The sequence below is a fragment of the Hypanus sabinus genome, chromosome 4 (assembly GCF_030144855.1).
Source record: "Hypanus sabinus isolate sHypSab1 chromosome 4, sHypSab1.hap1, whole genome shotgun sequence".
Taxonomy (NCBI): Eukaryota; Metazoa; Chordata; class Chondrichthyes; order Myliobatiformes; family Dasyatidae; genus Hypanus; species Hypanus sabinus.
This window is the reverse complement of record NC_082709.1, coordinates 165,106,158-165,121,516: the sequence shown is the minus strand read 5'-3', so window position 1 is coordinate 165,121,516 and position 15,359 is coordinate 165,106,158. Positions and strand designations below refer to the sequence as shown.

Below are 15,359 nucleotides of genomic sequence, written 5' to 3'. Positions count from 1 at the left end.
TTAATAATCTTCTATGTTTCAATCAGATCCCCTCTCATCCTTCTAACTTCCAGTGTATACAAGCCCAGTCGCTCCAATCTTTCAACATATGACAGTTCCGCCATTCCGGGAATTAACCTTGTGAACCTATGCTGCACTCCCTCAATAGCAAGAATGTCCTTCCTCAAATTTGGAGACCAAAACTGCACACAATACTCCAGGTGAGGTCTCACCAGGGCCCTGTACAGCTGCAGAAGGACCTCTTTACTCCTATACTCAAATTATAAAAGCCAGCATGCTATTAGCTTTCTTCACTGCCTGCTGTACCTGCATGCTTGCTTCCATTGACTGATGTACAAGAACACCTAGATCTTGTTGTACTTCCCCTTTTCCTAACTTGACTCCATTTAGATAGTAATCTGCCTTCCTGTTCTTGCCACCAAAGTGGATAACCTCACATTTATCCACATTAAACTGCATCTGCCATACATTTGCCCACTCACCCAACCTGTTCAAGTCATCCTACATTCTCATAACATCCTCCTGACATTTCACACTGCCACCCAGCTTTGTGTCATCAGCAAATTTGCTAATGTTACTTTTAATCCCTTCATCTAAGTCATTAACATATATTGTAAACAGCTGCGGTCCCAGCACCGAACCTTGCAAGTACCCCACTTGCCATTCCGAAAGAGACCCGTTAATCACAACTCTTTGTTTCCTGTCCGCCAGCCAATTTTCAATCCATGTCAGTACTCTGCTCCAATACCATATGCCCTAATTTTGCCTACTAATCTCCTATGTGGGACTTTATCAAAAGCTTTCTGGAAGTCCAGGTACACTACATCCACTGGCTCTCCCTTGTCCATTTTCATAGTTACATCCTCAAAAAACTCCAGAAGAATAGTTAAGCATGATTTTCCCTTCATAAATCCATGCTGACTCGGACTGATCCTTCTACTGCTATCCAAATGTGTCGTAATTTCCTATTTTATAATTGACTCCAGTATCTTTCCCACCACTGACGTCAGGCTAACCGGTCTATAATTCCCTGTTTTCTCTCTCCCTCCTTTCTTGAAAAGTGGGACAACATTAGCCACCCTCCAATCAGAAGGAACTGTTCCAGAATCTATAGAACATTGGAAAATGATCACCAATGCGTCCACGATTTCTAGAGCCACCTCTTTAAGTACCCTGGGATGCAGACCAGCAGGTCCCGGGGACTTATCAGCCTTCAGACTCAATAGTCTATCCAACACTGTTTCTGGCCTAATATAAATTTCCTTCAGTTCATCCTTTACCCTAGTTCCTTTGGCCACTATTACATCTGGGAGATTGTTTGTGTCTTCCCCAGTGAAGACAGATCCGAAGTACCCGTTCAACTCATCTGCCATTTCCTTGTTCTCCATAATAAATTCACCCGTTTCTGTCTTCAATAGCCCAATTTTGGTCTTAACTATTCTTTTGCTATTTACATACCTAAAGAAGCTTTTACTATCCTCCTTTATATTCTTGGCTAGTTTACCTTTGTACCTCATTTTTTCTTGGCATATTGTCTTTTTTGTTATCTTCTGTTGCTCTTTAAAAGCTTCCCAGTCCTCTGGTTTCCTGCTCATCTTTGCTATGTTATTTTTATACTGCCCTTTACTTCCCTCGTCAGCCACGGCCCCCCCCCCCTTACTCTCCTTGGGATCTTTCTTCCTCTTTGGAATGAACCGATCTTGCACCTTCTGCATTATTCCCAGAAATACCTGCCATTTTCACTGCTAGGGTATTGTTCCATTGAACTTTGGCCAGCTCCTCCCTCATAGCTCCATAGTTCCCTTTGTTCAACTGTAATACTGACACATCCGATTTTCCCTTCTCCTTCTCAAATTGTAGGTTAAAACATATCATATTATGGTCACTACCTCCTAATGGTTCCTTTACCTTGAGGTCCCTGATCAAATCCGGTTCATTGCACAACACTAAATCTAGAATTGCTTTCTCCCTGGTAGGCTCCAGTACAAGCTGTTCTAAGAATCCATCTCGGAGGCACTCCACAAACATCCTTTCTTGGGGTCCAGTACCACTCTGAATCTCCCAGTCTACCTGCATGTTGAAATCCCCCAAGACAACTGTATCATTACCTTTGCGACATGCCAATTTTAACTCTTCAATTCAACTTACACCCTACATCCAGACTGCTGTTTGGGGGCCTGTAGATAACTCCCATTAGGGTCTTTCTACCCTTAGAATTTCTCAGTTCTAACCATACTGATCCTACATCCCTAGATTCTATGTCCCCCCTCGCAAGGGACTGAATATCATTCCTCACCAACAGAGCCACCCCACCCCCTCTGCCAGTCAGTCTGTCCTTTCGATAAGATGTATATCCTTGAATATTCATTTCCCAGGCCCTGTCCGCTTGAAGCCCTGTCTCAGTTATTCCCACAACATCGTACTTGCCAATTTCCAACTGAGCCTCAAGCTCATCTACTTTATTCCTTATACTTCGTGCATTCATATATAATACTTTTAATTCGGTACTCCCCTCTCCTTTCATATCAATTCCTATTTCACTTGGCCATACTGTATGATCTCTTCTTGAGAGCTGTGAAGCCATTTGCCCAATACTGCAGGCCCAACTTAATTCACCTTAAATATAGAGGCGCTTCTCCCATCTTCACACATAATGCAGGGACGGTTGTTCTAAAAGCTCCACAACAGAGTCTAAGTGCTTTGGACTGCACAAAGTCTAATTTTTCAAGCACTGCCGTAGCAGCAGAACCATAATCAATAACTGACCTAATCATAGCTAGATATATTAAGTACATAGTTTCCCATCCTGCTTCCCAATCACATCCAGCAATATTTCTCATAACATTTAAAACTTTCTCACACTTTCTAATTGTTTTATCTACATGAACCCTCCAAGTAAGTCTTTCATCAAACCAGACACCTAAAATCTTGAACACCTTGACTTTTCCTAATGGGAAATCTTACAGTCGCAATTTACAATCAGGGATCTTTCTTTTAAAGCCAAAAATCAACAACATGCTTCTTTTGTGCAGTGTGTGACATGGACATGCGCGTCCGAATGAGGCGCCGGCAAGTCACGTCAACGCGCATGCGCCCAAAGGGTACACCTCCCGTTTCCAGTATGTTCTTCCGGGTTGTTTTTCGTGCGCCTGCAAAGCGTTAAGCTCTCCCGTAGCCTGTGCTCGGAGAAATTAAAGCTCCGGCTGTTGGGTAAGGTATGTCTAATTGTGGGGAATTAATGCTTTTAATTTCAACAGTGCTGTGCATTTCATTTCTTCTGTTCCGAAGCTGTTAAATTGTGGAGTCTCGTGGTCACCATAGCAACTTGTGGTCCCGTTTCGAAAACAGCGTCCTGGGTCCAAGTAACATCCAGAAATTAAAATATAAAAAATTCATTTTAATTTACTCGGTATTAGGGAGAAGTTCAACACACGACGAGGAGGAGGCGGTTGGCGGGAGGGAAATGGGCAGTCAGTGTTTCGCGTCGAGACCCCAGGACTGTGGCAGAGATGCTGCTTGACCCGCTGAGTTTCTCCAGCATTGTGTGTTGTTCTGGATTCCAGCATCTGCACTCTGTTCAAAGCAAGTTATTTGCTACCAACTACCCCCAGTTTCTATTTGCGTTTTTTATCAAAGGTCAAAGTAAATTTATTGCTAAGTTACGTGTACGTAACCACTACTCTACCTCGAGATTCATTTTCTTCCATACACCTACAGGAAAAAATAGAAATGCAGTAAAAAAATTTACGAAAAATTATACACGAACAAAGACCGACAAACACCATTTGTGTAAAAGACAAACTGCAAATTAAAGCAATACCGAGAACAGGATTAATAAAGATTCCTTGAAAGTGAGTTGGTTCAAAGTAATGGTGAATGAAGCTATCCGTGCAGGTTCAGGAGTCTGATAGTTGCAGGATAACAATTTTTCTTGAAACTGGTTGTGTGGGGTAAAAAGCTTCTAAACCTTCTGCCCAATTGAGGTAGTAAGAAGGCAGCATGACTTAGATGGCTGGGGACTTTAATAGTGGATGCTGATTTCTTATGGAAATGTTTCTTGCCTTCAGTAGTAGAGAGAAGTTTTGCCTATGATGGATCAAGTTCAGTATTGCTGACTTATGACATTAATTTGTATTTTTGCAGCAGCATGCTGCAAGACATATCTACTAATGCACTTTAAAATATATAAATAATACAAAAGATTATTAATGAGGTCATATTCATGGACCATTCAGAATTCTGATGGTGGGGAGGAAGAAGCTGTTCCTGAATCATTGTGTGGGTCTTCATCCTTCCATAACTAATTGTAGTAATGAGAAGAGGGCATGTCTTGTATGGTGAGAATCCTTAGTGATAGATGCCACCTTCCTGAGACGCCACATCACAAATATGTCCTCAGTTGTGGACTTTTACAATTCTTTATTTGCAACTGAAGTTCATGAGTACTTTGGTAATTTTTCAGGATTTATTTCTAATGCTTTATTTTTGCAATTTGACACCACTTCCAGGACAGCTCACTGTCCACAAGTTCATTTTCACTGACTGGACTTGTACTTGTGCCATTTACCCTTGTCGCTTTTTGTACATCATGCTCATAGGTAGCTGGCTACTAAAATTCATTTTCAAAAGCACATCAATTTGTTCAGCAATTGCCTCAAACTTTTATTTCACAACTACTGTATTCCACCTTGACTTTACTGCACTTTTTACACTTCCAGGCTTTCTTTTTTTGACCAGGAGTCACTCTCTAGTATATTAGACCCAGGCTTCCCCTGCTGCATTCCCTAGTTTTATTTGCAGACCGTTATTCTGGCAATGATTTCTTCAATTTTTCTGCTTTTGTACATTATGTTCATCAGTATACAAGGCAAACTCTGACCTTACTCAACCTGACTGGTGATGATTGGCTCCTCCTACCGCTATCTGGCTCATGACCCACAAACTGAACATCAAACCATTATTTCCTGTACCTCATTTCCAGGAATCTTCACACTCTCCCTCCTTCCCAAGGTACACGTATAGACTCAACTAGTTGACATAATCTGTTCTTTCCGTGTTCTTCCTTTTTTGTTTGCCACTTTAACAGCTTGTGCTTTCCTAACCTTAACCAATAATCATCATGTAGGATGTTTAAAACTATTAACCTTCATCTTCTACCAGAACCACTGGTAAGCCCTTTCCCTGTTGAATCACTTTCCTTCACCTGGCTGAATTAGTTCTTGCAATGAATACCTTATCCTATAATAACTCACTTACTTAGTTTTATTTTTTAAAACACGGTACTCTTATGGTAGTGGTGGTTATTTCATGTTCTCATGAGATATGTGGCATTCTTTCTAAAACTACTAATGTTCCTTGCTTTTCTTTCCTGTTTGGTTATGCTGATACTATTGTATTATAACTACAAGTTTAGGAACTTAATTAAATTCTACTCTCTCCTATGAGTGGCTGTGGCTTTTCCTGTATTTTCATTTTCACCTTCTATCCCACCCTCCCAAAAATCCACTCCAAAGATTCACATACCATTCTTCTTTACCTCCAGGGTTGTTCTTGCATAATCTTCGTATACTAAATATTGTTTATTTTAAATTCTAGCTATGGTTCAATTGCACATCAAACATGGCAGTGAAAGCCAATTTTTGCTTGACACCACAGTAGATGTTACAGTGGAGGATCTAACCAAGCAAGTATCAGCCATTTACAATGGCAGACTCAAAGTAGACAGGATTTGTTCGGGTGAGTATTTGATAAAGTTCCTGAAAAGGTGTTAGTACATTGGCATGAATAAATTAGACGTAATCAAATGTCATTAATGAAAGCAAAATTGGGATGGTGGGATGGAGATACATCTCCACTAATGGAGGTGTAAGATGCTGCTTCCCTCCACTAGCCTGCAGGTTATGTGACCACTGATGCTAGGCAGAGTATTGATAATGGCTGAGTTCACCCATCACACCGCCCAGAGAAAGCAATGGCAAACCACTGCTGTGGGAAAAATTGCATATAATCATAATGAATGGCCAGTTCCTCGTATCTGGCAAGCTTCCTCTCGTGGGCCTCCTCCAGGTTCTCCTCCCACAGTACTGTCAGCTCCTGCAAGATGATGGTCAGCCATTGTTGGAGGCAGGGATGGAAAGTAAACTGCCATGCCCATTGAAGTGGGTTGCTGGGGCTTCACTGGATAGTCTCTTCACAAAGCCATAAGACATCGGAGCAGAATTAGACCATTCAGCCCACAGAGTCTGCTCAGTTGTTCACAGAGGCTGATCCTAGATTCCACTCAACCCCATACACCTGCTTTCTCACCATATCCTTGGATGCCCTGACTGGTCAGGAAACAATCAACTTCCACCCTAAGTATTCCCATAGACTTGGCCTCCTCCATAGGCCGTGGCAGAGCATTCCATAGATTTGCTACTCGCTGGCTAAAAAAAATTGCTCCTTACCTCTGTTCTAAAATGCCACCGCCTCAATTTTGAGGCTGTGCCTTCGAGTTCTGGATGCCCCCTACCAGAGGAAACATCCTTTCCACATCTACCCTATCTGGTCCTTTGAACATTCAGTAGGTTTCAATGAGATCACCCCTGCATTCTTGTAAGTTCCAGTGAGTACACACCCAAAGCTGCCAATGCTCATGTTAACCCCTTCATTTCCAGAATCCTCATGGATGTCCTCGGGAGTCTCTCCAATGACAACACATCTTTTCTGAGTTGAGTGGCCCGAAACTGTTGACAATACTCCAAGTGCAGCCTGACTAGTGTCTTATAAATCCTCAGAATTATTTCCTTGCTTTTATATTCTATTCCCTTAGAAATAAATGCCAATATTGCATTTGCCTTCTCTACCACAGACTCAACCTGGAAATTAGCTTTCTAGGAGTCTTGCATGAGGTCTTCCACATCCCTCTGCACCTCTGATGTTTGAATCTTCTCCCTATTTAGATATAGTCCACACTATTGTGCCATTTACCAAAATGCAATATTGTACATTGACTGCATTCCATCTGCCACTTTTTTGTGCATTCTTCCAATTTGTCCAAGTCCTGCTGCAATCGCCTTGCTTCCTCAGCACTACCTACCCCTCCACATATCTTTGTATCATCCGCAAACTTTGCCTCAAAGCCATCAATTCCATTATCCAAATCATTGACAATGTCAAAAGTAGTGGTTACATACCAACTCCTTAGGAACACCACTAGCCACTGGCAGTCAACCAGAAAAGAACCCTTTATTCCCACTCACTGCTTCCTGCCTATCAGCTAATCGTGCCAGTATCTCAGCTGGTATAAGGAGGCAGAGAGCACCTTAAGATGGCTCTGAATGAAGAGACCAAGTCCACAGGGATCTGCAGCGCATGCTACTTCTACACAAGCCTCGACTTGATCAACCACAGCTAGGTCACTTGGGTGAGGGGTCCGACGAAAGACCCGAAGCACCCAGTGACCTCAGGTTACATTACTAATGTGAGATTCATAGCATTGTGAGATGTATTCTTCAAAAAAATTAGAAGTTAAATTTGAAAATGAGATCTGATTAATTTTGGCCCTTAGTTTTTTTTGTTATGTGTTTTTAAGGAATACCTGTTAGCCAGGAAGCTAGGAAAATTTCCATCCACCTAAGAAAATATTTGTAATGTCTATTTAATAGCAGTTCAACTGAATGATATCACCTTTTAACTGTATAGCAGTCTCAAATGGATTGAGCTTGTGTTTTGGAATTTTTGCTGAAGTCTAGAATCTACAAATATTCCATCCATTGATGAAATAGTAGGCTAATGATCATGCAAATATCTGAACCATCCTGGTGAAAATCCCTATTGTTTTGTTCAAGTCTTACTTAGAAGACACTGTTCAATATCCTGATTCAGCTTTCAAATGTTTTTTTTTAGAAATAAGTGAACTGGCAGAGCATGGTACCTTACTTCCTATTAATATGCAAGGACTAACAGATGAGCAGATAGAAGAACTCAAACTGAAAGATGAGTGGGCAGAGAAATGTATTCCCAGTGGAGGTTTTGAATTTAAAAAAGACGAAATTGGACGGAGAAATGGACAAGGTAAGATGATGGGAGCTGGTAACGTTCTAAACTATTTGCAGGATTTTGGTCCTCCCATGTTTTACTCTATACCAAGACTGAGAAGACTCCTCTCCAATTCCCTCTATTGCAAGAGATTAAGTTGCAGGAAATTAAAACTGTTGCAAACTAAAATGAAGTTCAAACTTAAAGATTTATAAGGAAATAAATGCTTCATAGCTACTATTAGAAAAGCTACCCTAAAAATTAGGAATTATTACTGATTGGTTTACTTTTAAAGAAGGCTGATGTGGACATTGCTCAGGAAATTAGTCTGAAAATGTCATCTTTTCCTTTTTTCCAGCTCCGAATCAGTCAATGAAAGCAGTTTTAACAAAAACTAAAGAAGAGGCAAAAGCACTAATTTCAAAGGTAATTTTTTACAATTAAGATGGCCAAATCCACTTTATAACCCAAGTATAATTACTGCCCAATATATTCTAACCAGGCAGCTGTTTAGGCACAAGAAGATTGCAGGAAGCAGTGGAATAAAATTAAAATACCGTTGATTTTAGTGTTGTTGTTTGTGGGCTACTTATTGGCCTGGACCCCAGGGGAACTAACTTTTCTGCAGTTTTTTTTTAAAAAGATGCTTGATTGAGATCTTGGAAAGATAAAAACCTTAGTTTAATAGATTTGAAAGATTCTACCTCTGGAGAAAAGGTTCATTCATTGTAAAAGGAAATAAATAGCACAAAAATAGATTCTTTCTACCTACTTCACACATGCAGACTATATGACACTTATCTACACGAATCATTGTTGTAAATATTTGGCTTGTATCTTTCTTCCTTTCCTATCCATATACCCATTTAAACATTGTAATTGTAACTGTCTCCACTACCCCTTTGGCAACTTGATCCAGATGTTTGCTGTGGAAAAGCTTAGCCTTCAGATCTCGGTTTGATTTCTTCCCTGTCACAACAAAACCTTCACTGCCCTGGAAGAAAGATTACTTGTCCCTCTTGCTCCTTATTTTATAAATCTCTAAAGTTACTCTTCAACCTTGTATGTTGTAGTGAGAATAAATTCAGCCTATCTAATCTCTTATAATTACAGCCCTCCATTCCAGACAGCATCCTTGTGAATCTGTTCTGCAGTCCCTATTGCTGCCATATCCTTCCAGTAGTGTGGCAACCAGAACTATACACAACTCTAATACTTAATTTTAACACGCCAGAAATCCATTTCAAACAAATAAGGGACATTTCGTGGTCATCAGAATGGTTTATTTTCAAAAAAGTTTGAATGTAATGTTATTCTATGATTGATAAATACATTGAAAAACTGTTCAAATACTTCATTAGCATTGTTAAACTTAATCTTGCCCTCAATTTTCCTCACGTCCATCGACTCACTTTCTAGCAGGTCTTACTTCTGATTGAAATCAGAAATCCTTAATTTTTATCCTGAGCTGATGATTACCATATGGGTAATTGCACAAGTTGAGTTCAGCTGCTTCTATTGTATGTCCCTGGTTAAAGGGTATTTCTCATTAAGGAGCACTTGGTAAAAGTTTAATAACTTAGTTATGACAAATACAAGCAACTCAAGTGAAAGATTGGTTCTCTCTTTTATATAAGAAACAAATTCAGGCTAACGTATGTGTAACAATGGAGATGGTTAATGAAGCACTTGACCAACTGCGAGGAGCTGTTATGATAGTTTATCCCATGGGACTTCCACCACATGACCCAATCCGACAAGAATTTGAAGGGAAAGAAGATCTGTCGGGATTGCAGGCAAGTAGAAAACCTTATGTACCATAAGGGAGTTAACTGATAGATGAGTGCAGCTTGAATTCTATTTCTTCACCTACGTTTATTTGAGATATATGGATGTTCACAGATTATTTTATTATTTAAAAGATTATTGTATTTGATATTAAATTATTGTATAATCGTATTATTTTGGTAGGCTGGGAAAATGGTGATTGAAGACTCTGAAGCTCGTCTGTGGTGGGCTGGAAAAGAGTTGCAAAGAGGAAAGAAACTATCTGATTATGTTGGCAAAAATGAGAAAACCAAAATTGTTGTAAAGATACAGAAGGTAAATATGTGGACAAGAATACTTTAATGCATTACCAGCCTAATACTTTAAGAATTTGATCATGAACACAAGATGAATAACTTTGAATTCCTTTTTTCCCCCCTTTACTGAGTTGAGATATTTTAGAGTGGACTAAATAAGAGGATTGTTTTTTTTTAATAAAGTTGCGATTTGCCTGAGAGAGTAAACAAAGTAATTTTAGATTGCTTCTTTGAGATTTAAGAATAGTATCAGAAACACTTGATTCGCAAAGAGTGAAAAATGTTTTATTTTCCCTTTCTCAAGCCACACTACAGCTTCAAATTTAGAGGAATAGATGTGAGGCAGTAAAACTAAGCTGTGTAAATCCTGGTAACTTTGATCTGTTAAAACTTATTCATCACTGTTGTAAATACACTATCTCGACCGTCTTCAGGATTGTGGGCATTTGCTAATCTTCCAGTATTTCTCTGCAGCTTTCACAACATTCTTGGTTGTCCATCGTATCCAACTTTGCCATGGATGGTTCTAAGCCCAGCTGCAACAGGTGGAGGGTTGGACAAGGGGCTACCAACCCATCCGATTTATTTATTTATTTAAAAAGTGTTATAGAAATGCCAACAGAAGCTCCGAGGACCGCATCTCTGGGAGAGGAATGATACACTAAGAAGATTGGCTGCACCTAGGAAATACCTAAGAATGGTTCAGGAGGGCTGCCTCTGGCAGCCCATGCCCCAGTTTGGATGCTGGGCTTAAGTAGTAGTCATTTTCAGCAATGACAGGAGACCTGTGTGTAAGAGTTTTTAAAGTGGGAAAACCATTGCACTGAGGCAGTTCCACACTCTTGACCTCAGAAGTTCAGGACCAGTGATATGATTAGTAGTCACAAACTGCGGTCTAACTTGGTTGCAGTAGATGACAATGACTACTTCTGTGTCATGTCATGCCCATTTCACTCCACGAAGCTTTGCAGAGCCACCTTCCTGCTTGTTGGTTAATGTATTTTTTACATCTCTGTACATTGGAGCTGACTTCACATGCTACAACAGGTAAGCCCTTATCTTACCAGGGTATGAGGCCTGCCAGTTACCCTCACCTGGTTTAGTTGGCCTGTTGAAGCGATACACTGGGGTGTGATGCAAACAGCTACTTGGAGCCACAGGAGAGGACCTGTGTGTCCAGGGAGGCCCCAAAGGTGAGTGTGCTGCCTAATAATGGATACGACAAGCCCCTTTACTAGAGGTGTTTCCCCTCCCTGGACGTCCCATACACCCACAAAATTACAGATTAGCAAAACTCAAAAGAAAACTGCCCCCCACCATGTCTTTCAAAATTGAGATGTAAAAAATACATTAACCAATAAATGTCTGCAGATAATTCACCTGGTTAGGACAATGAGAAGTGATGCCACAGAATATCAGTGGGACGGTACCTGTTGTATGCTGATACAGCACATTTAAAGAAAATAAATAATTTGTATCTCCATGGTAGAAAACACTAAAATCCATGGGCTAAAGGAAGAGAGAAGCAGAAATTAAAACTTGGACTCTTGACAAGTCACCAAGGAGGAGGACATGGAAGGTGGCAGTTTGAGAGGTGTGTAGAGATGGTTAGTTTTAAGGAGATGATGTTAGATGTTATGGGATGCGTAAGGCTTAATAAATTCCCAAAACCAGATGATATGTATGCTGTGGGGAAATATAGCTTGGGCTTTGACAATTATTTGTCTCTTCTTTAGCCACAGTGATGTGCCAGAAAATTGGAGGATAGGTAACGTGCGCTTTTTTTTAAAAATTAAGGATAGCTGGATAATCCAGGTAGCTCAGTATATGACGCTTGTATCAGTGGTAGGAGAATTCTTGCAGAAAATAAGGGATAAGAATCAAATATATTTGGAAAGGCGGGTGCTGAGCAAGGATGATCAGTGTGGCAAATCCTATCTCAATAATTTGATTTTTTTTTTTAAAAAAGGTGTTAACTAAAATGACTGATGAAGGCAGTACACTAGACATTGTCCACATGGACTTCAGTAAATTATTAGATAAGGTCCCACATTGCCAGCTCATCCAAAGCATTCAGGCATATGGCACTGAAGGTGAGGTAGCTAATTGGATCCAAAATTATCTTGCAGATAGTCGGCAAAGTAGCGGTGCAAGAATGCTTATCTGCTTGGAAGTCTGTGACCCGTCGTGTACTGCAGGAATCAGTGTTGGGGGTCATTGTTTTTTTATATATATATTATTATATATATATGAATATATATATGACTTAGGACACAGTACAGTGTAAACAGCATAGAATAAAACCTTTGGCCCATGACATACCAACGTTTTAACCTACTCCAAGATCAATCTAATCCTTCCCTCCTACATTTCCTTCCATTTTCCTATCATTCATGTGAATATCTAAGTTTCTAAATGTCCCTAATGTATCAGCTTCTAACATCATCCTTGCAGTGCATTCCACACACCACTCTGTATAAAACTTAACTCTGACATTTCCCCCCCCCACACTTTCCTTTAATCACCATAAAATTATACCTCCTTGTATCTATGCCTCTTATCTTTACACCCATCAAGTCACCTCTGATTCTTCTTTGCTACAAAGAGAAAACCATTAGTTTGCTCAGTCTGTCCTCGTAGACATGCTCTCTAATCCAGGCAGCATCCTGGGAAATCTCCTCTGCACTCTCTCTAAAGCTTCCACAGTAAAAGGCAGAGCACTCCGAAATGTTGCTAAACAGATGGATCTTGGATTCAAGTCCATAGTCCCTTGAACCATGGTTAGAAGATAGAGTGGTGAAGGAAGCAAATGACATGCTTGCGAAGTTAAGGCATGGTATAAAAGTTGGGATGTTGTGACCTCGTGAATAACCTGGACATATTTAAACAAAGCTCGTGGGAGCAAAGTACTAGAGAAAAACATTAGAACAGAAGGAAAAGAGGAAAAGATTTAATAACAACAATAAAATAACAAAGCAGCATTAGCAACTGAATACTAATTTGTGGCTTTGTTTTATCATTAGCAAAGCCATGGTGCTCCAGCCAGAGAACCAATTATCACAGAGGATGAACAGAAGCAAATGATGATGTATTACCACAGGAGACAAGAAGAACTCAAGGTACAGCAATTTTATCTACCTTACATGAAGTTTTATCCTTCATTTAGTCTGAAAATTAACTTAACAAGGAAATTTTTTGAGTATTGACACAATGGGGGCAATACTCAGATATTCTGAGTGGAACAGTATGACTTGCGTCCTGTGGGGATTGGTATTGGAAGGATAAACAGATTTTGGGTCACTATCGTGTGGAGTTACCAGAATGATTACTGGAATATTGTACACCCTTCAAATTTAGATTATAAGAAGTGATGTTATTGAAGATTAAGATACTGAGAACAGAATGTAGATGGATAATATCACTCTGAGTTGGAAGTCTAGGATTTGGGAACATAACCAAAAAAACAAAAAGGCAGGCATTCCAGAAATATAGTCAAGAATTGTCTTTCTATGTCCAAATTATGGTAACTGTTTAAAAGTAGCTTTCTGAAGTGGCATTTGATGCTATTATAAGCAAGCTTGTGATTGATAAATTTGATAACCAAGAACTTCAAGACATGGGGCAAGGGCAGATATATGGAATTGAGCAAGACGTAATTCATAATCATGTTAATGATGAAACCACCTGGAAGTATATTGGAGAAATTGGTTTTAAACCGTCACATGATTAGAAAATAGCAATTCAAAGTAAAATGTTTTGAAGGCCTTCATTGTAATAGAATTTGAGTACAGTATCAAGCTTATGTTGCCACAGTTGTAGTGGTGTTGATGAACTCCTATCTTGGAGTTTGTGCAATTTTGATTTGAGAAGGGATACTTCTGGCACATGGAATATAGATTTGATTCCTGGTCACATCATCACACGAGAAACTGGATTGGCAAAATCTCTGATCACTGAATTTCAGAACAATGTTAGTGACTAGAGCTGCAAACTGAATAATAGATTAAAAAAGGTTACATTTTCTTTTCTAGTTTAAAAATTTATTTAAAATGCATGTTTAGGGTTTTTTTCAATGAACATTTCTAATTTGAATTATTTTTTTTCAGAAACTTGATGAAAATGATGATGAATGCTATCTTGATTCAGCTTGGGCAGATAGACATGCTCTGAAAAGGCAGTTTCAGGGTGTAAGTAACATCAGATGGGGTCCTGGAAAATAGAGATCAACTCATCTGGCAGACTTTCCTGCTTTGCTATCATAAACAATGAGGATGCCATGATGTTCCCATGTAAACTATTTGCAGTTTAGCTAATGAAATCTGCCATTCTCTAAGCCTCTTGTTCAAAAGGTAAAAATGGAAAATTCTAGATTTCAAAATATTGTTAATGATAGATTTGTTTGGTGGAAGCTTTTACACATGCTGAAATTCAGGAACACTTGTATTATGTTAAATAAATATTTATTTTCCAATTTATATTTTGCTGTACATTCTTCAGGATTCATGCACAGATTTAAAAAGTTAAAGGATTCTGCAATATCTTAGAAAAAAGCCACTGGCTCAAATTTAACTTTGCAAGCATTTCTGAGGCTATCAATGCTCAGTGTTATGAAGCAAGTTGAAGTGCAACTTCTGTATTAATGCTTGTGCATATTTAGAAACTGCTTGCTTGCTCTCTAGTTGTACTTCATTCTCCTTAGTGCCGACCAATACTGGACCCAAATCCTTCGGTATCTCTTGTACATGAGTGCATGCATGTTGCAAAGTGGGAATCAAGTGCCCATATCCTGTATTTCAGTTATTGCATTTTTAAAAATATTTCCCTCTAATTTATCTCATTTCATTTACACCACCTCCAGACAAATTAACACAGCTTCATGACCACCTCTCAGCTGGCACAAACACTGTCAGCTTCTCAATCTCCACCCTATCATATGCATTCTCTGTTGTCCTTTTCCCTATGATTTAAGATGTGCTTTTTTTCCCCCTAAAAACAAAAAAACATGCTAGCACATGCTACATAACCTGCTATATATTTTTCAATTTGATTTAAGTGCCTAACTTGGCTTTATTTGAGATGTTTTGCATTGTTATTGCAACTTTATTTAAATGTTTATTTCTCACATTCAGAAACAAAAAAGCCTTTGATTGACAAAAGTATTTGCAGCATTAAAAATGGTTAAGAATATTGGCAAGGAATTCTGGAGTGGTTGGGGAATGCATCACAATTTTATATTCAAAGCCTATCTGTGGTTAG

The 15,359-nt window shown here is 39.3% G+C and overlaps 1 protein-coding gene across 3 annotated transcripts; it reads left to right on the top strand.

Moving 5' to 3' along the window:
• The first annotated feature begins 3,089 nt into the window (after positions 1-3,089).
• Positions 3,090-14,578, top strand: cfap298 (cilia and flagella associated protein 298). 3 transcript variants are annotated; one of them, XM_059968685.1, is made up of 8 exons: positions 3,090-3,210; positions 5,596-5,736; positions 7,888-8,055; positions 8,378-8,445; positions 9,657-9,815; positions 9,991-10,122; positions 13,127-13,222; positions 14,210-14,578. In XM_059968685.1, the coding sequence occupies exons 2-8, from the start codon at positions 5,598-5,600 to the stop codon at positions 14,321-14,323; spliced, it is 876 nt and encodes a 291-aa protein (XP_059824668.1). In that variant the 5' UTR covers positions 3,090-3,210; positions 5,596-5,597; the 3' UTR covers positions 14,324-14,578. The 3 variants fall into 3 exon arrangements, with proteins under 3 accessions (XP_059824668.1, XP_059824667.1, XP_059824670.1); XM_059968684.1 differs by having other exon boundaries at positions 3,100-3,215; XM_059968687.1 differs by lacking the exons at positions 3,090-3,210; positions 5,596-5,736; positions 8,378-8,445 and having other exon boundaries at positions 7,978-8,055.
• The last annotated feature ends 781 nt before the right edge of the window (positions 14,579-15,359 follow it).